The 22837-nt window shown below is 43.5% G+C and overlaps 2 protein-coding genes across 2 annotated transcripts in view; both read right to left on the bottom strand.

The window, feature by feature from the left end:
- LOC133235090 (zinc finger protein 621-like) overlaps positions 1-14355 on the bottom strand; it is a 39492-nt gene extending 25137 nt beyond the window's left edge. The window contains exon 1 of the mRNA XM_061396035.1: positions 14269-14355. The gene's annotated coding sequence lies outside the window, so the exon portion shown is untranslated. The remainder of the gene's footprint in view (positions 1-14268) is intronic.
- LOC133235091 (zinc finger protein 621-like) lies at positions 10036-22370 on the bottom strand. Its single transcript, XM_061396037.1, has 4 exons — positions 22294-22370; positions 14916-15042; positions 14269-14373; positions 10036-12922 (listed from the first exon to the last, which is right to left on the bottom strand). Exons 1-4 carry the CDS (start codon positions 22315-22317, stop codon positions 11919-11921), a joined length of 1260 nt encoding a protein of 419 aa, XP_061252021.1. The 5' UTR covers positions 22318-22370; the 3' UTR covers positions 10036-11918.
- Between the last annotated feature and the right edge of the window lie 467 nt (positions 22371-22837).

Genomic DNA, 22837 nt, shown 5'->3' with positions numbered 1-22837 from the left:
AGATGATCATTTTCTCTGAAATATTTAAGAGTAATGTTCATACAGTGTGAAGATTCCTTAAAAAACTGGAAATAGAACTGCCATATGACCCAGAAATACCACTGCTGGGCATGTACACCGAGGAAACCAGAACTGAAAGAGACACGTGTACCCCAATGTTCACTGCAGCACTGTTTACAATAGCTGGGACATGGAAGCAACCTAGATGTCCATGGGCAGACAAATGGATAAGAAAGCTGTGGTACATATACACAATGGAATATTACTCAGCTATTAAAAAGAACACATTTGAATCAGTAGTCCTCATGAGGTGGATGAAACTGGAGCCTATTATACAGAGTGAAGTAATTCAGAAAGAAAAAGACCAATTACAGTATATTAACGCATATATATGGAATTTAGAAAGATGGTAACAATGACCCTATAGAGACAGCAAAAGAGACACAGATATAAATAACAAACTTTCGGACTTTGGGAGAAGGCGAGGGTGGGATGATTTGAGAGAGTAACATTGAAACATGTATATTACCACATGTGAAATAGATCAAGGTGAGGGTGGGATGATTTGAGAAAATAACATTGAAACATGTATACTACCACATGTGAAATAGATCACCAGCCCAAGTTTGATGCAAGAAACTGGGCACTCAAAGCCGGTGCACTGGGGCAACCCAGAGGGATGGGATGGGGAGGGAGGAGGGAGGGGGTTCAGGATGGGGGACACATGTACACCCATGGCTGATTCATGTCAATGTATGGCAAAAACCACTACAATGTTGTAAAGTAATTAGCCTCCAATTAAATAATTTTAAAAAGTAATATTCATACATCATGGCCCTTTATCCATAAATATTTCAGTGTGTATATTTCCTTAGAATATTCTTACATAATAACAATACTGTTAACCTTTAGTAAATTTAATATTGATCCAGTTTGGATCTAATCTATTGTCTATATTTTAATGTTGCAATAATGTCCTTTATAGCAGTTTATTTTTCCTTCAATAGACCATCCACTCAGGTATTGCATTTAGCATCATATCTCTTTAGTCACACTTAATCTGGAATACCTGCTCAGCCTTTGTCTTTTATGACACATTTTAAAAGAACACAGAATCACCTTTTTGAATAGAAATACACCATACTGGGTTTGCCTGGTTATTCCCTGTGATTAGATTTGGGATAATCATCCCTTACGAGCATTCTCACAAGTGATGTGCTTTTCTCAGGGCATCACATATGAAGGATACAATCTCCAAATTCCCCTCTTTGGTGGTGTTAATTTTGATAATACAGTCAAGGTGCTGTGCAATTTGTAGATACTTTGTGATTTCTCTTGCAACTAATAAGCTTCCATGGGGAAACACTGAAGATTAAACAAATATTCTGATCCTCATTAAATTTCCCCCTAGACTGAGCATCCATTGATTCTTACCTGAACCAATCTTTATTATAATGGTCAGAAAGTGATTTACAGCTTCAGTACTCTCAGTACATTTATAGTTAGCACTTAGCATTCTACTTGCATTAATTTACTTTTGATGGATAGTTTGGCTAGGGATGGAATTCTAGGTTGAAAATAATTTTCTTCAGAATTTTTAAGGCACTGTCCACTCTCTTGGAGCATCCCATGATGCTACTGAGAAGTCTCGCGCCATTTCGATTCCACTTCCTCGATGTATGTGATCTATTCCCCACTCCCACACACCCGCAGAAGCTCTTAATTAGGTTCTTTTACTCCTTGGTGTTCTGACAGTGCATAATGATGTGCCTGGAATTAGAATATTGTTGTCCTTTTTTCCTGGAGGCCTAACCCCCACAGTATTTAATCATCCTACTCAATTCAAACGGGCTGTTGCCTAGGACAGGCGTACAACTCTCTTCCCATCCCTTCACTACTCTGTGAATATTGGATCCTCCATTTCCTGAGCTCTAAATATTTCTCTTTTTGGTTTACTCCCTTACTTTCCTGAATCCTCTAGTAACATACCTCAAGCACAATGGTAATGAGGGAACATGTTGCTGAGTAACCGGGGAGAGACTAAATAACCCACAGAGACAGAGAACCTGTGCACGAGGCTGCCCACGGCATGACTGTCTCCAGCGTCCCTCGGACAGCAGCACCAATGCTGGCTTTCTCAACGTGAAAAGCAGGGCCATTTATGATTTATAGAGCAGCTCTGGGAAAATAATAAGAGCGAAACAGAAGAACAGAAGGTATAATAGGGTCAGGTCCCCCTGGCCCACTGGCATTGCAGTTAGCCCTCCCCTTCCCTGTGCAACAGAAGCCCAAACTCTGGCTGAAGGAAGAGGGTTCTTTGCGACAAGGCATTAGTCTATCACTCCTGGCCTGCCGGCTTTCCAGTTAAAGTCATTATTCCTTGCCCCAACGACTCACCTTTCAATTTATCGGCCTGTTGTACAGTGAGCAGGACAAGCTTGGGCTGGGTATCAAAGAGGCCTTTAGTTTAACAGAAATATTCCACTCCTTTGAAATGGAATGAGGTAAAAAATAATAAATCATAATTGTGTCAATCACATATGTACTAGATGTTCATCTAAGTATTTAGAGAGATTCAAAATGGAAATATCCTAAACATTCAATAATAAGATATTAGTTCCAGGAAGAAGAGAAATCCATGCAGTGCAATATCACGTGATACTACAGATGATTTGTTTACTAGGACACATACATTGTGTTCTGCTAACTGAAAAGAACTCTGTGACAGAGTATGCATAACTATAATTCATGCATGCATGCACATTCACTGTGTGTGTGTGTGTATATTCACCAAAGCATTAAAAGTGGTGAAATTCAGGCCTAGGTGTTTTTCCAGGCAAGATTTTTGCTCCAAAGCATGTATTTCTAATTAGGAAAAAAAAAAAAAAGAAATTTAAAAGCCACTTTATATGGTCAAGAGCTTAAAAGTGGAGATAATGTAGGCACCTCTTCTTAACTGCTCATAAAATCATTAGGCATCTGCACTTGCCTGCTGGTCCAGTGGTTAAGAGTCCGTCTTGCAATGCTTCACAGGTTCAGTCCCTGGTTGGGGAACTGTGACCCCACATGTCTCAGAGTAACTAAGCCCTCCAGCTGCAAGTAGAGATTCTGTGCACCACAGTGAAAGATCCCACTTGAAGCAATAAAGATTGGTATAGCATGCCTCGACTAAGACTCAATGCAGTCAAATAAATAAATATTAAAAAAATAATAATTAGGCATCTTGTTTATGGAAAATTAGACAGCTGAAAAGGTACAAGAGAACTGCCCTGTTCCCAGAACAGTGGCTATGAAGAAAACCTTCTTAGGAACAGACACAATTGGCTTCATATTTTTGCTGCCTATACCTTTGAGACTCATTATTTGCACTTATATTGACAGAATCTAATGAACTTCACTCGTTTCTTAGATAACCAATTTGCCAACAGTCACTGAAGAACAAATTATAACTAAACTGCTAAGATTGCTGGCAAAAAAAGGGCAAGAAGAAAATTCATCTATCCCATGTATTTATTTGATACACTGAGAACTGCTATACCTGAGACTGCTTTTCTTACAGAGTAAAGATTACAGCTGAAAGTGGGCATTGATACATTTCAGTTCTGTCTCTAGTCACTGTCCTGAAGCAAGGCCATTTACCATTTCTGGAGTTTTTTAAAATACAAACCTGATATAGAAAAATCTAACTTTCAGTGCATTGTGCTTAAATGTTAAATGGTAAACAGCACCAGTAAAGTAGATATTTTTCTCATTATTAAAATCCAAGGGGAATTCCCTGGTGGTCTGGTAGTTAGGACTCTCCACTTCCACTGCTAGGGGCCAGGGTTCGGTCCCAGGTTGGGAAACTGAATCCCATAAGCCACAGGTCATGACTAAACAATTCAAGGTGTCCTTAAGAAGGTGGTAATGGGGTAAATTGAAAATTGTGGCCAACTGAAATTTCCTGTAACAGTCCTGGTAGCTCAGACAGTAAAGAGTCTGCCTGCAATGCAGGAGACCTGGGTTCAATCCCTGGCTCAGGTAGATCCCCTGGGGAAGGAAATGGAAACCCACTCTAGTATTCTTGCCTGGAAAATCTCATGGACGGAGGAGTCTGGCAGGTTACACCCTGCGGAATCACAAAGAGTCCGACAGGACTGAGCAACTAACACACATTGTAACTAATGAGGCGAAATATTTTGGTAGAAATAACAATCATTACTGATTCATTTATGAGAAATAGATGAGCCAGCCCTACAACTGGGCTTCTTGTAATAGAAGTTTCAAAATATTTTCTTTAAGCAAGATATTCTTTTATATATTAGCTAGCTTTTAAGATAATATGACTTGGGGCCTTCCTTGGTGGCACAATGGTTAAGCATCTACCTGCTAATGAAGAGGACACAGGTTTGATCCCTGCATCCGGTCCCATCACTTCATGGGAAATAGATGGGGAAACAGTGGAAACAGTGTCAGACTTTATTTTTGGGGCTCCAAAATCACTGCAGATGGTGACTGCAGCCATGAAATTAAAAGACGCTTACTCCTTGGAAGGAAAGTTATGACCAACCTAGATAGCATATTCAAAAGCAGAGACATCACTTTGCCAACAAAGGTCCGTCTAGTCAATGCTATGGTTTTTCCTGTGGTCATGCATGGATGTGAGAGTTGGACTGTGAAGAAAGCTGAGCGCCGAAGAATTGATGCTTTTGAGCTGTGGTGTTGGAGAAGACTCTTGAGAGTCCCTTGGACTGCCAGGAGATCCAACCAATCCATTCTGAAGGAGATCAGCCCTGGGATTTCTTTGGAAGGAATGATGCTGAAGCTGAAACTCCAGTACTTTGGCCACCTCATGTGAAGAGCTGACTTACTGGAAAAGACTCTGATGCTGGGAGGGATTGGGGGCAGGAGGAGAAGGGGACGCCAGAGGATGAGATGGCTGGATGGCATCACTGACTCGATGGACGTGAGTCTGAGTGAACTCCGGGAGTTTGTGATGGACAGGGAGGCCTGGAATGCTATGATTCATGGGGTCACAAAGAGTCGGACACGATTGAGCGACTGAACTGAACTGAACTGGGAAGATCACAGATGCCGCATGGCAACCAAGCCCATACGTCACAGTTACAGAGCCAGCGCTCTAGAGCCTGCGAGATGGAGCTACTGAAGTCTGAGAGCCTATAGCCCCTGCTCCACCCCAGTGAGGCCGCTGCAATGAGAAGCCTGTGTGCCGCAACAAGAGTAGCCTCCACTCGCTGCAACTAGAGAAAAGCCAGAGTACAGCAATGGAGACCTAGCACAGCTATAAACAAATCTTAAAAAAATTAATAAGACAATATGATTTTTACCTTAAAGCAAATCATATAACTTCTTTCTGAACAGCCATAAAATAAGCTTTTTGTACTGATCTACTTATAGAAGTGTAAAAAGACCACATTTTGTAAAGCACTTTGAGAATCTTTAATTCAAGATATTTTAGAAACAAAATATCTACTATTGCTTTCAGAAAACAAATAGGGCAAAGGTGGGGAGTGCTGGACCACTGAGGGGCAGCATTTGGGACTGGGTTCCTGGAATGTGGGACAGAACGAAAGAAGTAGTAAGAGGAGAAGAGAGGAGGAAGAAGAGGAGAGGAAGTATGTTTCCTCAGCCTGTGCCACTGATGCTGATCACTCTATACTTTCTCTATAATTCTGTACTTTGTATAAATGTGTGTAACTGTGTATAAAATGTGTCTATTTCTAAACACTCTATTGCTGTTTTAACTCACATAAATCATATTACAGTGTATGTTAAGTTTAGGTCAGCTTTGTTTTTGCTTTTGTTGTTTTTCATTATCAATATATTTAATATCTGGTAGCACAAAATCAGCCAACTTCTTCAAAAATGTCTTAGCTATTCTTTGTCCTTTGCTCTTCTGTATAAATTCTAGAATCAATTTGTGAGGTTCCACACGTACACACATGCACGCACACACAGACAACTTCCCTTGTAAATTTTGATTGGAATTACTTTTAACATAAAAATTCACTTGGCAAAAATTGAAATCTGGATATTGACCTTCCCTACCCATGAATATAGTGTATTCTTCAGAGATTTTGGTCATTTTCTATGCCTGAAATGAATATTTGATATTTTATAAAAGCTGCCCCAAATGTTTTGAAAATCCTTTCCCTTTTTTTTTTAGGACTGCTCCACCTTATAAATCTCACTTATGAGGCAGAATTCAAAACTATTTCCCAGAAGCCCTTGCTCCTTAGATGTACACATACAACCAATTTCCATTGAGCAGGTACAACTTGGAAGATGGAAATAAAGGTCATGAGACCCTATAGTCAGGATCCTTAAACGGATGTGGATGCACCTGGTTTTTCTCAGCGCATGTAGCAAGCCTCCTGGAGGTCTAGCCCCTCTCTTCGGTGTGGTGAGGGTGCCAGTCCAGCAGCAGGCACCAGCAGCTGCTGGGTTTCCACTGGAGCCTGTTGGTGCTGTCCTTGGTCCCTTTTCTGAGCATGCCTATGTGACAGCCCAGCTTGGTTCCTTTTTGGGAATTCTGTAAGCTACCTAGTGGTTTGTAGCAAATCCCTTTCTGCTTAAACATGTTAAAATAGATTCTGGGGAATTCACTGATGGTCCTGTGGACAGGACTTTGCACTTTCACTGCTGTGGGCCCAGGTTCAATTCCTGGTTGGGGAACTAAGATCCTATAAACCACACAATGTGACCAAAAAAAAAAAAAAATGTCTGCAACCGCACACTGACCGGGAATTAGGAAGTAGAAGCGGGCTGCTGAACGGGACAGAGCTGCCTTAGGACATGAGATGAGAAGTGGGTGGGAGAAGGTCAGATGTTAGAAAGTGAAAAGGAGAAGAAATGAGGAAGGGTCCCACCTGTGTCTCCTCACTCTGGCACCAGGGCTGAAGGCACAGCCACTTCCTGGAGCTCAGTTATCCCAGCAGAGAGCACAATCTATCAGCTGAGGCTGGTGACGACCGGGCAGGAGGGTCTGGGAGGTTTGTGAGAGGGGGTACAGAGCAGCAGACCAGGAAAATGAAGGGAACCCTGGAGATACAGTATGATGTAGGAGGCATTAAGGGCCTACTTGAAGTTACTTATCATGAACCTCAAGCAGGATAATTCCACATGACAATGTGCTTTTCCCTGACTACTTTTGGTAGCATGGACGCAGGCACAAAGAAGGCAAAGAACTGCATTTAGTCAGAGATGGGGTCCTGCCAACTGTGTCTATACCAAAGCCAGAAAAGGGCAAGTCCATTAAAGGAGAATGTAGAGGAACTGTTCTAATAACTGACCATGGACTTTAAGCAGGATAAAGAAAGAACAGGCATGAAGAAAGTGAAGAGCAGTGAAAGAGGGGAACAGTGGGAGCTGAAGGACTGTTAGCATCAGGATTCTAAAAGGAAGAAATTAGAAAGACAGGTCAAGATATTTAAAGTGCTGAGGTTACAGAGGGGTGAAGTTTTGTATCATGAGGTCTAGGATATGATCAAGGAGTGGTTCAGGAAAAATGAAAGGGTAAGAAAGAAAATGAGAGGTGAGCTGTTGGAAGGCTCATCCACTGAAAACACCAAGAATTAAGATTAATGTTGAGCAGAGTGACAGCAGGTGATGAGCTAACATCTTCAAGGAACAAAGGGCATGTGACCCAGAGGTTCCAGCCTGATGACAGGATTCAAAGGTGGAGGTTCTGGGGCAAAGTGAGAGGTGAAGAGTGGCCTGAAACTTTCACAGAGAAAGAGGACCCAGAATATTTGACGTGAGGGATGGTGCTGGGGAAGCAGCATCCTCAAGAGATGAGCAGGTTTTGGTTACAAGGGGAAGGACTTAACATTTATTGTTGTTCCCCGACACCAAAAATTCCTGCTACACTGCTCCCAGGGAGAGAGGGGTGGGGAAGTGACATGGAATCTCAGTGTTTCTTAAAGACTTTTAGTTGATTTTCCTGTTCTTCACCCCACCAGCATCACCTACACTTCCAGAAAAGAGAAAGTGTTAGTCGCAAAGTCATGTCCAATTCTTTGCAGCCCCATGAACTGTACAGTCCACCAGGCTTCTCTGTCCATAGGATGTCCAGGCAAGAACACTGGAGTCGGTAGCCATTGCCTTCTCCAGGGGATCTTCCCCACCCTGGGATCCAACCCAGGTCTCCTGTGTTGCCAGCAGACTTTCAGAAGTTACCCGAATCTTTAACCTTTTCTGCCACATGGAGGCACTGCTCAGCTTCCCGCAACATGGTTTAGGATTTACTTTTCTTAGCTGTACTTAGTCATAACTCCTTCACCTAATTTCAAGTTTCCAAAATGTTATAATTAGCTTATTTTCACTGTCCTTCTGAGTTTATGCTTTTTAATTTTTAATCTCTTTCTCAATGGGGTTTCAGGAGGGTGTGAATGCTATGTTCAATGGCCATCTTAACAAAGTCTGTTGTATCTTATTTCTGCTAAGTTTACTGGGGGAAAAGGTCTATATTTGGTTTTAGTTTTGGGGTAATTATTTTGGTTCCCACGACTACCACCATCCCCAACTCTGAACTGCAAGGCTTCAAACTTCCCAGGTGGATCAGTGGTAAAGAATCTGCCTGCAATGCAGGAGACCTGGGTTCGATCCCTGGGTCAGGAAGGTCCCCTGGACAAGGAAATGGCAACCCACTCCAGTATTCTTGGTGGAAAATCCCATGGACAGAGGAGCCTGGTGGGCTACAGTTCACGGGGCTGCAAAGAGTCAGAACACGACTGAGTGACTTTTCACACAAAGAATGCATCCAAGACTGTAAAGCTTATTCCAAGCCCCACCTTCTGCCACATGCCATAGACCATGCTACATCTCATCCTTCTGCTGTTCAGTCCCACTCATCTGCAGCATCCACTCTGTGTTCTCTTTAACCCAAGAGCTATTTTTAAAGTGTATTAACTTTATATAAGAAAAAGTATTTTCTCACTCTTTCAGTGAACATGCAAGTAAGCCACAAAAACAGCAAAAAGTAGCCACTGTCCACCTCAGGCACTTCCTGGCAGGTGAGAACTCAGGACTCTCCACAGGCCACATCAGATCCCTTTCCCCTTCCCTTTTCTTCCTTATGGACCAGTTCCACTTGCTTTTCTCTCTCCTTCTAAAGTGACACCACCCAAACTATTTTTAGAGGTCTCTTTCCTGAAGACCACTGAGTTAACAGGGCAAGCCCTTTATCAATGTACAGCCCCAGACATCTTCTGCTCAAGGCAGCTCTCTCAAAGCATGGTCCACACTAAAAGTCTGGGCATCACCATGGATATCCACAGACACTTTGCTGTAGAACAGAAACTAACACAACATTGTAAATCAACTATACTCTCATAAAACATGTTTTAAAAATCAGAATCTCTGAGAGTTAGGCCAGAAAATTACTCTTTCTATACCAGGTTATTGAGACACATGGTAAAGTTTAAGAAGCACTAATGGCAATGGAGAAACATGTAGATAGAAAAACAACTTTAAAAAATGTATGGCCCCTTCCATAAACATTTAAGGATTTACTTTAAATCTGTGCTAATACTTTACCAGCTTCCACGGTAGCTCAGCTGGGAAAGAATCCGCTTGCAATGCAGGAGACCCCAGTTCCAATTCCTGGATCGGGAAGATCCCCTGCAGAAGGGAAAGGCTACCTACCCCAGTGTTCTTGGGCTCCCTGGTTGCTCAGATGGTAAAGAATCCGCCTGCAATGCAGGAGATTTAGGTTTGATCCCTGAGTTGGGAAGATCCCCTGGAGGAGGACATGGCAACCCATTCCAGTATTCTTGCCTGGAGAATCCCCATGGACAGAGGAGCCTGGCGGGTACAGAGTTGGACACCACTGAGTGACTAAGCACAGCACAACAGTGCTAGTAAGGCATATGTTGGAGATATTGTGGGTTTGGTTCCAGAGGACCATGATATAGCAAATACAGCAAGAAAGCAAGTCACGTGAATTTTTTGGTTTCCCAGTGCATATAAAAGTTGTTTACGCTACAATCTGTGAAGTGTGTAATAGTATTATGTCAAAAAAAAAGAGGAACAGCATTAATTAAAAATTACTTTATTGCTAAAATATCTTAGCCATTTTCCAATAATGCAGTGTTGTCACAACCTTCAATTTGTAAAAAACACAGTATATGCAAAACAGATATAATGAAGTGCAATAAAATAAGGTGTGCCTGTAATGCATAACTCAGTTCTTTTCCCAGGAATTATTTCACATAGTCTTTTGCATAGTTATAAAAGACCTCATCTAAAGTCAAAAGCAAGAACAATCCAAAGTTCTACTTCACTAACCTGTCACAACCTCTTGAGAGTCCCTTGACCTGCAAGGAGATCAAACCAGTCAATCTAAAGGATATCAACCCTGAGTATTCATTGGAGGGACTGATGCTAAAGCTGAAGCTCCAATAATTTAGCTATCTGACACCAAGTTAACTCACTGAAAAGACCCTAATGCTAGGAAAGACTGAAGGCAGAAGAAGGTGGAGGATTAGATGGTTAAATAGCCTCACCGATCAATGGATAAGAATTTGAGCTAACTCCAGGAGACAGTGGAGGACAGAGGAGCCTGGTGGACTGCAGGTTTGACCCCAGGTCTGGGAAGATCTCACACAATGTGGGGCAACTAAGGCTACGTGCTACAACTACTGAGCCCACACACTTAGAGCCCGTGCTCCACAACAAGACAAGCCACTGCAACGAGAAGCCCGCACACCACGAGTAGAGAAAGCCCAGGGCAGCAGTGAAGACCCAGTGCCAACAAAAATAAATAAGTAAAAATTATTTTAAAAACATTACACAGGCATATTCAGATTTCCCCCAAATCTTCTGCTCCTATTTCTTTAGTAGTTTGCCAAACTCATAATTTATGCTATCTGGAGAAAAGGAAATGCAGAAACCAATGCTTGCAAACAGCAAACCAGAACGCCCACCAAGAAAAATGTACCCAATGGGTGGAGCAAAGATGAATGCTTTGGTGTGTGTGCGCTTAGGAAACCAAAGGTAAAAGGAAACTACATATCAAGAGCAAAACTAAAGATTAAAAAATAAAAAACCTTTCATGTTTCAAGACATGATTCCTATCAATCATATAAATAATTGCTATCACTGTGTACATGTATTTTTTTTGACTGTGCTGGGTCTTCTTACTGCACAGGCTGTTCTCTACCTGCAGCAATTAGGGGCTACTCTCTGGTTGCAGTACACAGGGTTCTCACAGCAGTGGCTTCTCTTGTTGCAGAGCATAGGCTCTAGGGCTCTCGGGCTTCAGTAGCTGAGGCAGGTGGGCTCAGTAGCTGCAACACAGGGGCTTACTTCCTCCATAGCATGTGGGATCTCCTGGACCAGGGACTGAACCCATTTCTCTTGCACTGAGGGTGAATTCTTTATCCCTGAGCCACCCTTGAAGCCCAATACATGTTTTTTAACTGGTTATTCCACATGATTTTTTGCAGAGACGTACGAGATCCTCAATGATCTGTGTCAAAGGCAACCCAACTTCCACTGCATGAAGACACCATGAACCTTCAACCACTGAACCACCTGCATTCATTTCTAAAGGCCCTGGTTGGAAACTCAGGCCAATTCTAAACTCTGACAGATCTCACATGCCTCCTGTTTCTCCCAGGCAGCTTCTCTCACATCACAGGGGCCTGACATGGGGATATCTTCTCTCAAACATCCCTAATTCACCACAGTGTCCTACCAGCACTTCACCCACGAGCAGCCCCATGATGCAGATACGGTCATTACTGTTCAAGTCTGAAAGGGACCACTATGAAAGTCAAGTGTTTGCATTTTCTACCCAGAAGAGAATATATTGTATATAACACAGTCTTTAGATGTATCTCGATTACAATGGGGTTTATGCTCAAATAGCTGGAACACAGGTACAGTGTAAAAGCTACAGTTCAAGCTGAAGTAGGTTAGAGATCTGCTGTAACAGCCAGAGAAGTGCCAAGAGAGAGGTCACGGGGGTGAGGAGAAGGGGTCAGAATAACTGGGGAAGGCTTCACAGCCGGAGGAAGACCCTGGAAGACACGAACTACTTGGACAGGGGAAGAAAGAACCCCAGAGGCGGGCAGCAGCATGAACATGGGCCCGGAGGCAGGAATGAGGACGGTGTGTGGCAAGGCCACAGCCACAGGAGTAGAGCCCGGGCCCGGGAGACACCCAGGAGCTAAGGATGCAGAGAGGCCTTGGGGACGCAGCAGGGGCGGCCCAAAAGCCTTGATGGGCCTCTCCACACGGTGCCTTTTCTGATGCTGAAGAAAGCTGGGGTACCACTTGAAGGCTTTCCGACACACCTTACACTCATAGGGCTTCTCTCCGGTGTGAACTCTCTGATGCTGAATGGAGGTGACCTTCTGGGTGAACGCCTTCCCACACTCCTTACACTTATAGAGCTTCTCCCCAGTGTGTAGTCTCTGGTGCTGGGTCAAGGCAGTGTTGGAACTCAGACCTTTGCCACACTCCTTACATTTATAGAGCTTCTCCCCCGTGTGGATCCTCTGATGCTGAGTCAAGGCGGTTTTGGAACTCAGACCTTTGCCACACTCCTTACATTCATAGGGTCCTTTGCCAATGTGATTTTTCTCATGTACAATACAGTTCTGGCTGGACTTGAAAGCTTTGCCACACTCCTTGCACTTGAAGGGCTTTTCCCCAGTGTGCCTACTCTGATGCCGAAGGAGCTGTGAGTTATATCGGAAGATCTTCCCACATTCTTTGCATTTGTAGAACTTCATGCCACCTCGAAGTATCAGATTGGGATTCAGATTGAAAGTCTGCCACATTGCCTTGTTTTCAAAATCCAAGTGCTGAGACACGTTCGTGAGAAGCCCTCCCACGGGCCTGCCGTGGGCCTCTGTGCCCTCGGAGGCTTGCTGCGCTACCGCTGGCTCTTCTGTCTTGATGCCCCTCTCACCACCTGACCAAAGAAACCACAAGTTTCCTCGTTACTGAACTGGAAGGAATGGGATGCAGTGGTCCTGGTTTTCTCTCGTAGGATGCGATATTTCAAAAATATCCCATGAGATGGTTATGAGCCTCCATAAGAGAGGATAAGAGAGAAAAAGGAAAACAACAGCATAAACTGGACAAGAGATGACACTGCAGTCCAGGAAGTGCCTCTTATAAGGAAGGGCTGGGCAATGAACCAGGGCAGGTGAGGTGGGCAAATGAGAACTTCAAGAGTGGGAAGGAAAGGAAGCAGGAGGGGAAAAAAGAATGGGTGAGGTAAGATGGACCAGCACGAAATGCAAACAGGCTTCAAAAGAGAGAGAGAGAGAGACCCTCAGGGAGGGATAAGACATCGGTGAGATGAAGGGGAGCAGCTGAGAAGCCCAGCAACACAAACAGAGAAACGATGGACCCCAATGCCCCACCTGGAAGCCAGGAAACCACTCCCAATTTTGAATTCTAAATAACAGCCTGACAATTCTACTTTTAAATATTTCATATAACATTCTGGGATAAAAGATTATTTCAGCAAGTCAGTGGGAATACAAGTTGATTGGAGAACTGTAGGCCACCGTGGTTTTACTGCTGAAGAAACCACTTTTTACAGTATCACAATATGTGTGAGAAGTGAGGCCTGGAAAGTTTCTTCCTAAAGCAAAGAAAAGTGAATTCGCTCAGTCACGTCCAACTCTTTGCGACCCCATGGACTGTAGCCTGCCAGGCTCCTCCATCCATGGGACTTTGCAGGCAAGAATACTGGAGTGGGTTGCCATTTCCTTCTCTAGGGGATCTTCCCAACCAAGGGATTGAACCTAGGTCTCCCACATTGCAGGAAGATTCTTTACCATCTGAGCTACCTGGGAATGAGTAAAGAAAACCCAAATAATTAAAACCTCCCAGGACTAACTCATCAGCAAAGATTCCAGGAAATTTTAGGGTAAGTGGGTGTGTGTGTTCAGTGGGGTAGTATTCTTGCCCTTTCCTCTATGGCCCCATTTAAAACAAATTCATTGTAAACCAAAACGTTATGGCATCAGGAACTTTAAAATACTAAAAATTATATAAACACTAAAAAGGCAAATAAAATCATAGATATGGTACAAATCAATCAGTTTGATGCACAGAATCACACCTTCTTTAAAGTATAGCTGAAACCCTACCACCCTGCCATAAAAACTGTCCTTACAGGTTTGGGATGGGAACTCAATACAGGTCAGAGGGTCAGCTACAGGGAGCTTTGCTCTCCACTGCAGAAGAAACATTTCCAGTAAACCAGGAAGGCAAAACCAGAAGGTGCTAAGTCCCCTTACTCACCTGGACAGATGCCTCTCAAATCCTCTGCTTCCCAGGGATCGGGGTCCCATGGAGCTTCCCCTCTCTCCAGCTGGGAGATCAGATCAGGTCTGGGGAATGGAGACACTACTCCAACAAGACAGAGAGACAGACAAGTTGAGGGGAGACATCCAGAGCTGTTACTGAGATCCCTCTACCCACCCCAAGGCAGGCAAGTTGAGTTGGGGGGAGAAGGGGACTGCCTGGGGGACCAATGAGCCACACAGGGGTTCTGAGGAAGGGGTCCAAACTGACTCCATGCAAAGATCAGGGAGACAGTGATTCTCCCCAGGGAGGAAGTGCAAGCTTGCCCTGACTCAGAAGAAAGGACATCCCCTCAGGAAGGATGAATGTACCGATATCCTGGGAGGCTCCTGCACACAGGAGAGGGCCCACATCCACCACACTGCAAGGACGAAGGAACTGAGGTCTCCTGGGGGCACCCCAAGAGTCCTTTCCCTCAGGGTCCAAAACCACGCTCTTCCCTGGGAAGGAATAAAGTCCAACTTCAAAGCCAAGGGGAACCTGGGATTTCCCCACCCAGCATCTCCACAGAACCCTGAGGACTACTAGAACTCCCAAGACATCTGAGGAAGACCAACTATCAGAGGGCCACTGAGAGATCTTACCAAGGGAAGCCACATTTGCGTAATTCTCCAGCATCACCTCCCTGTACAGGGCCCTCTGCGCAGAGCCCAGGCTGGCCCATTGGTTCTGGGTGAAGTACACAGCCACGTCCTCAAAGGTCACTGGCTCCTGAAACAACAGGTTCCTGCTCAGGCTCTGAGTGAGGGCCAGAGGGGGCCAGTGTGAGCTTCAGGGAAGAAACAGACCTGCCAAGGTCTGTGACTCTGCGCCCCGTGGAAGGTCTGTTCTATGGACAAGAGCACTGGTTCCCACCTTCAAATGTGGATCACCAAGGCTTCCTACCTGCTCAGCTCTGCAGCTCTAAACCTCAAAGCCTGGCATCAGGGGCTCATCAGGGGCTGTAACTGTATCAACCTCTTACGTTCCTGTCTCCATGGAGCTGTCTCTCTAGCATCAGCTGCCCTGACATACCATACTAAAAGTTGTTCAGTTGTGTCTTTGCAACCCCTGGCAGGACTGTAGGCTGCCAGGCTCCTCTGTCCATGGAATTCTCCAAGCCAGAATACTGGAGTCCTAGCCATTCCCTTCTCCAGGGGATCTTCCCAACCCAGAGATCAAGGCCATGTTTCCTGCATTGTAGGCGGATTGTTTACCATCTGAGCCCCCAGGGAAGCCCAAGAAAACTGGAGGGGGTAGTCTATTCTTTCTCCATCAGATCTTCCTGACCCAGGAATCGAACCAGGGTCTCCTGCATTGCAGGCAGATTCTTTACCAGCTGAGTTACCAGGGAAGTCTGGGGTACCCATAACCTGTCACCTTATTCTCTGTACACCAACTACTCTCCCTGTCTCTGCTCAGCAAAAATACATGTGTACAACCACATATGTTCCCCGCCCTAGTTTCTCTCTAGCCTTCTCCACCAGCTTACACTACATGCAGAGAAGCCACTCCTTTGAAATAGTCCCACTACAGCTACACATTTAAAAAACTGAAATTAGAACTTTCTTTAACACCATCTACAAAAATAAATTCAAAATAGATTAAATAAATGTAAGACCAGATACTATAAACTCTTAGAGGAAAACATAGGCAGAACACTCTGAAATAAATCGTGTCAATATCTTTTTCAATTCATCTCCCAGAGTAATGAAGAAAATGAGACCTAATTACACTCAAAAGCCTTTGCACAGAAAAAACCCACAGAATGGGAGAAAATATCTGCAAGCAATATTACCAATAAGGGATTAATCTCCCAAATTTACAAACAGCTCATGTATTCAATAAAAAAAAAAAAAAAAAAAAACCCGAATCACAAATGAGCAGAAGATCTAAACAGACATCTCCAAGGAAGACATACAAGTGGCCAGGAAGCACATGAAAAGATGCAAATCAAAACTACAATGAAGTATCACACTGATCAGAAGAGCCATCATCTAAAAATCTACCAACAATAAATGCTAGAGAGGGTGTGGCGAAAAGAGAGCCTCCCTACACTGATGATGGGAAAGTAAATTGATACAGACTCTGGAGAAGAGTACAGAGGTTCCTTAAAAAACTAAAAATAGGAATGTTAGGAGATCCAAGATGGTGGAGGCATAAGTGGAAAAGGAGTACTTCTCTCTCCATGGATTCATCAGGAATACACCTTCAGACACAGACGATCTTATAGAACAGCAGCTGAGAGCGAGCAGGAGTACCTGATCACCAGAAAAGAATATATAAAACCATGCAAACTCTGTAGGACAAAAGAAGTAGGGGGGAAAAGAGGAGTGTGAGGAGGACTGCACCTGGGGGTGAACTGAAGGAGGGGTGAGATCCCACATTGAGGCAACCGTTTAGGACAGAGGAGAAACATTTGAGGCTGTTGGGACAGTGAGGCAACTGATCTGTGAGTCTGAATGGAATGATAATCACAAAGGCAATCCTTGCTGCAGCCATATGTACCCTGAACAGGGATACTATATAATTTCAGTGGCTCAGTTAATCCAAATTTTTGCAAGCCCATGGTCTGCAGCAAGCCAGGCTTCCCCATCCATCACCAACTCCCGGAGCTTACTCAAACTCATACCCATCAAGTTGGTGAGCCATCCAACCATCTCATCCTCTGTTGTCCCCTTCTCCTCCTGCCTTCAATCTTTCCTAGCATCAGGGTCTTTTCCAATGGGTCAGTTCTTCCCATCAGGTGGCCAAAGTATTGGAGCCTCAGCTTGAGCATCAGTCCTTCAAATGAACTTTCAGGACTGATTTCCTTTAGGATGGACTGGATGGATCTGCTTGAAGTCCAAGGAACTCTCAAGAGTCTTTTCCAAAACCACAGTTCAAAAGCATCAATTCTTCAGTGCTCACCTTTCTTTATGGTCCAACTCTCACCTCCATATATGACAACTGGAAAAATCATAGCTTTGACTAGATGGACCTTTGTCAGCAAAGTAATGAATGTGTCTGCTTTTTAATATGCTGTTTAGGTTGGTCATAGCTTTTCTTCCAAGGAGCAAGTGTCTTTTAATTCCATGGCTGCAGTCATAATCTGCAGTGATTTTGGAGCCCCCCAAAATAAAGTCTGTCACTGTATCCATTGTTTCCCCATCTATTTGCCATGAAGTGATGGGAAGTGTACAAAAAAGATCTTCACGACCCAGATAATCACGATGGTGTGATCACTCACCTAGAGCCAGACATCCTGGAATGTGAAGTCAAGTGGGCCTTAGAAAGCATCACTACGAACAAAGCTAGAGGTGGTGATAGAATTCCAGTTGAGCTATTTCAAATCCTGAAAGATGATGCTGTGAAAGTGCTACACTCAATATGCCAGAAAATTTGGAAAACTCAGCAGTGGCCACAGGACTGGAAAAGGTCAGTTTTCATTCCAATCCCAAAGAAAGGCAATGCCAAAGAATGCTCAAACTACCACACAATTGCAGTCATCTCACACGCTAGTAAAGTAATGCTCAAAATTCTCCAAGCCAGGCTTCAGCAATATGTGAACCGTGAACTTACAGATGTTCAAACTGCTTTTAGGAAAGTCAGAGGAACCAGAGATCAAATTGCCAACATCCGCTGGATCATCGAAAAAAGCAAGAGAGTTCCAGAAAAACATCCATTTCTGCTTTATTGACTATGCCAAAGCCTTTGACTGTGTGGATCACAATAAACTGGAAAATTCTGAAAGAGGTGGGAAAGCAGACCACCTGACCTGCCTCTTGAGAAACGTGTATGCAGGTCAGGAAGCAACAGTTAGAACTGGACATGGAACAACAGACTGGTTCCAAATAGGAAAAGGAATACGTCAAGGCTGTATATTGTCACCCTGCTTAACTTATATGCAGAGTACATCATGAGAAATGCTGGGCTGGAAGAAGCACAAGCTGGAATCAAGATTGCCAGGAGAAATATCAATAACCTCACATATGCAGATGACACCACCCTTATGGCAGAAAGTGAAGAGGAACTAAAAAGCCTCTTGATGAAGGTGAAAGAGGAGAGTGGAAAAGTTGGCTTAAAACTCAACATTCAGAAAACGAAGATCATAGTATCTGGTCCCATCACTTCATGGGAAATAGATGAGGAAATAGTGGAAACAGTGTCAGACTTTATTTTGGGGGCTCCAAAATCACTGCAGATGGTGACTGCAGCCATGAAATTAAAAGACACTTACTCCTTGGAAGGAAAGTTATGACCAACCTAGATAGCACATTCAAAAGCAGAGACATTACTTTGCCAACAAAGGTCCGTCTAGTCAAGGCTATGGTTTTTCCAGTGGTCATGTATGGATGTGAGAGTTGGACTGTGAAGAAAGCTGAGAATTGATGCTTTTGAACTGTGGTGTTGGAGAAGACTCTTGAGAGTCCCTTGGACTGCAAAGAGATCCAACCAGTCCATTCTGAAGGAGATCAGCCCTGGGATTTCTTTGGAAGGAATGACACTAAAGCTGAAACTCCAGTACTTTGGCCACCTCATGCGAAGAGTTGACTTATTGGAAAAGACTTTGATGCTGGGAGGGATTGGGGGCAGGAGGAGAAGGGGACGACAGAGGATGAGATGGCTGGATGGCATCACTGACTTGATGGACATGAGTCTGGGTGAACTCTGGGAGTTGGTGATGGACAGGGATGCCTCGCGTGCTGCGATTCATGGGGTCACAAAGAGTCGGACACAACTGAGCGACTGAACTGAACGCTTAAAACTGGAATCTAGAAAGATGGTACTGATGAAACTATTTGCAGAGAAGCAATGAAGACACAGACATTGAGAACAGACTTATGGACATGGCTAGGGGTAGGGGAGGAGGAGAGATTGGGAGGTATGGAGGGAGTAATATGGAAACATACACTACCATATGTAAAACATATAGCCAACGGGAATTTGCTGTATGACTCAGAGAACTCACACTGCGGCTCTGTAACAACCTAGGGGGTGGGATGAGGAGGGAGGTGGGAGGGATGGTCAAGTGGGAGGGAACATGGGTAAACCTATGGCTGACTCATGTTGATGTTTGGTAGAAACCAATGCAATACTGTAAAGCAATTATCCTTCAATTAAAAATAAATAATTTTTTTAAAAAGATTGGAGAAGGCACATAAATATAGAAAAGCAACATAAATATCTTTGCTTGCAGATGAAATAGCTATCTTTTTAAAAAAATATCCAAGACCCAAGACAATGAAAAACATTTAAAACTGACAGAATAATTCATTAAGTTACCTAGATATAGGATAAATGAACCAAAATGATTAGTTTTCCTAAGTATCATCATAATCAGCTAAAAGACAAAATGGTAGAAAATAAGATGCCATTCATATGAAAAGAGCTAAGAACAGACCCAACAAAAACCTGTAAAACCAAGATGAAGAAAACTATATGTCTATTAAAATAAATACAAGAGGAACTGAATAAATTATACAGTGTTTCTAAATGGGAAGAATCAAACTTGTAAAGAAGTCAATCCCCAATTTTGTCTATGATTCCAATAAAATCAACTTCTTCACCAAAAAAAAAAAAATCAATGAGATTTATGCAGCAGTTGAGGTTCATTTAAAGTCATCTGAAAAAAAGTAACTCATCATAGAGCTGAGAAGGTTTTGAAGGAAATACATTTTTGAAAGAAAAGATGACGGGGAATTAAACAGTACCTTAAAAGGACAATACTTCAAGGAAATGAGAATACAAGTCACAGATAGTGAGAAAACATTTAAAGAGACACACATAACAAAGGACTATTATCCCAAGTACATAAAGAACTCTTAAAAACTCAACAGGAAAATGAACCCAATGAAAAAGTGGGCAAAAGACCCGAACAGAAATGTCACCAAAGAAGTTATACAGATGGCAAACAGGTATACAAGATACTCTACAACTTATGTGTTCAGGAAAATGCAAATTAAAACAATGAGATACCACAACACACCTAGTAGAATGACCAAAATCCGAAACACTGACACCACCAAACACTGGTGAGGATGTGGAGCAACACGAACTCTCATTCTTTTCCAAATACAAACTTTGGAAGACAGTTTAACAGCTCCTTATAAAACTAGAATAAACACATTCTAACCATACGATCCAGCAATCATACTCCTTGGTATCTACCCAATGAGCTAAAAACTTATGGCCACACAAAAACAAACACAAAGATGTTTACTGCAGCTTTATTCACAATTGCCAAAACTTGGAAGCAAACAAATGGTCCTTCAGTAGGTGAATAAATTGTGGTATAATCAATGGAGTATTATAGAGCACTAAAAAGAAAACAAGCTATCAAGCCATGAAAAGTCACACAGGAACCTGAAATGAATACTACTAAGTGAATGAAACCAACATGAAAAGGTAGGATACCAACTACACAATATTTTGGAAAAAGCAAAAAGATCAACAGTTGCCAGGAAGGGAGGGCAGGACACAGGATTTTTAGAGCCTGTGAAAAGACACTGTATGATATAATAGTAAATACACATCATTTATACACGTTACCCACAGAATGTACAACACCAAGAATGAACCCTAGTGCAAGCTATGGACTCTGGGTGACTATGTCAATGTAGGTTCATCAGTTGAATTCATGTACCACTCTGATAATGGGCTATCCACGTATGGGGCCAGAAAGCATTTGGGGACTCTGTGGTTTTTGCGCCATTATACAATGAACCTAAAATTTCTCACTGGGGAAAAAAAAAGAGTCTACTAAAAAAAGAAAGATGAGAGAGCAGGGACACCAATACTTAACCTCTTACCTGGACTGCAACATCCTTCTAAGTGACTCACACTCTTGCAAGCAAGTCACCACTATGGGCCAAAAATCTTTTTGATATGTAAATCCATCCCTTTCACATGTCCTGATTAAAATCCTTTACGGTCTTCCTACTGAACTCAGAAGTGAGACCAGAGTCTTCACAGTGACCTCCAAAACACGTGCCTAACTGTCCCACCTCACAATGAACTACCTCCTCTAACTTCTGTCTCTAGAATACACCCAGCTTTCTCCCCTACCTCAGGGCTGACACATTTGCTATACTCCCTGGAAAGCTCAGCTTTGGCTCTCTCTCCAGTAGTTCTCCAGCCTATTTTTACTTCTTTCAGGAGGTCTCAAGCTCATGTGACCACCTCCATGAGGGCTTCCCTGACGACCACCTTCAAAGGCAGCTTCTTTGAGGCTTCTCAAATTTGAGAGGGTGCATAAGAATCACCCACAGAACCTGCTACAACAGATTCCTGACACCGACCTACCCTCCTACCCAGGATGATTACTGATCTAGGGTGGCACCTAGCAACTGGCGATTTTAATAAGCACCCAAGCGATCCTGATGCTGCCCACCTGCAGCCCTCACTGTTAGGAAGCACGGTACTTGAGCAACAGGTACTTATGATATCAACTTGTTTTTGGTAAAAGTACCCTCCATGAGAAAGGAGAACCTGTCTGCATTATTCAGCATTATGTGCCTAGTCTGAAAGCACATATGGAAAGAACAATGCAGGTCTCTCTGGGATACATCTAGTATTTGTGAAGCAATCTCTTCAATTGAGAATTTTTCTCAAGCGGTTTCTCACCTAGCAACCTTATTTTTTTGTTGTTGCTAATCCATATTCCTAATTTATACTCCACCCCACATGCTTCCCTTTAGGCAAAGTTGTTTTCTATATCTCTGCACACAACTTTTATTTATATAATACCTCAAATTATCTCTATTTTCATGTTCTGGGGGAATTTCTTGACATGGGTCCCCCCTTTTCTACTTAAACCTATATATCCAAACTCTCCACTCTACACACAAGACTCTTACCTCCCCCACAACATATTTACAACCTTAGCCCTGGGGATGGATTCAAGAGGGAAACCACAGCCTCTCCAACTTAGGCCTTTTCGGTCCCTTCCTAATGACCTGATAGCTAACGTGACCTTTAAGACTGAAATGAAGGTAGGCTCACCTGAGGCCAAGTGGTTTGGAGCATGGCTGATGTCCCCTGGCTCTGTGCACTCTTCCCGGTTTGGAAAAGCAAGAACCTTAAAAACTAAGACAAGAAGAGCCATGAGCGCAATGGTCCCTTTTCTACATCACCAACAACCGCCCAAGGTCTTCCGTCTCATTTCCAGCATTGGCAGGAGTCTCTACCAGCCCTCCACTGGCTGATGGCCCCCACCTCCTCATGAATTGCTCTAGCTGGTATTCGGGACAATCCACCACCTGCCTCCTCTGCCCAAGAGCGCTCCTGGGACCATTCACACCGAGTGGACCGAGACACACATGACGAATTCGGCTCCTACAGTGCTGGGTCTGAACAAATTTAAAAACCTAAAAAAGTGCTTATGGGGACCACGTCACTGACTCCCAAAAGTGCCTATGGAGAGGAGACAAGGGTGGCTGGATTTGGATTGAGTAAAATATTCAGGGTCACAAGAGCTATCAGGGGACGGGAGACCCCAAGAGGCTCTCCACCCAAGCAAGCAGGAGACCCCAAACATCAGAAACTT

Source organism: Bos javanicus, chromosome 22, assembly GCF_032452875.1.
Source record: "Bos javanicus breed banteng chromosome 22, ARS-OSU_banteng_1.0, whole genome shotgun sequence".
Taxonomy (NCBI): Eukaryota; Metazoa; Chordata; class Mammalia; order Artiodactyla; family Bovidae; genus Bos; species Bos javanicus.
Note: the sequence above shows the minus strand (reverse complement) of the source record. Positions and strands in the feature narration are given on the sequence as shown.

Coding starts and splice junctions, on each gene's coding strand:
- LOC133235091 (XM_061396037.1), bottom strand. CDS start 22,317: ATGCTCCAAACCACTTGGCCTCAG. Junction 15,043..22,293: donor TCCAAACCACTTGGCCTCAG/GTGAGCCTACCT, acceptor CTGTTGTTTCAG/GAGCCAGTGACCTTTGAGGA. Junction 14,374..14,915: donor CGCAAATGTGGCTTCCCTTG/GTAAGATCTCTC, acceptor TTGTTGGAGTAG/TGTCTCCATTCCCCAGACCT.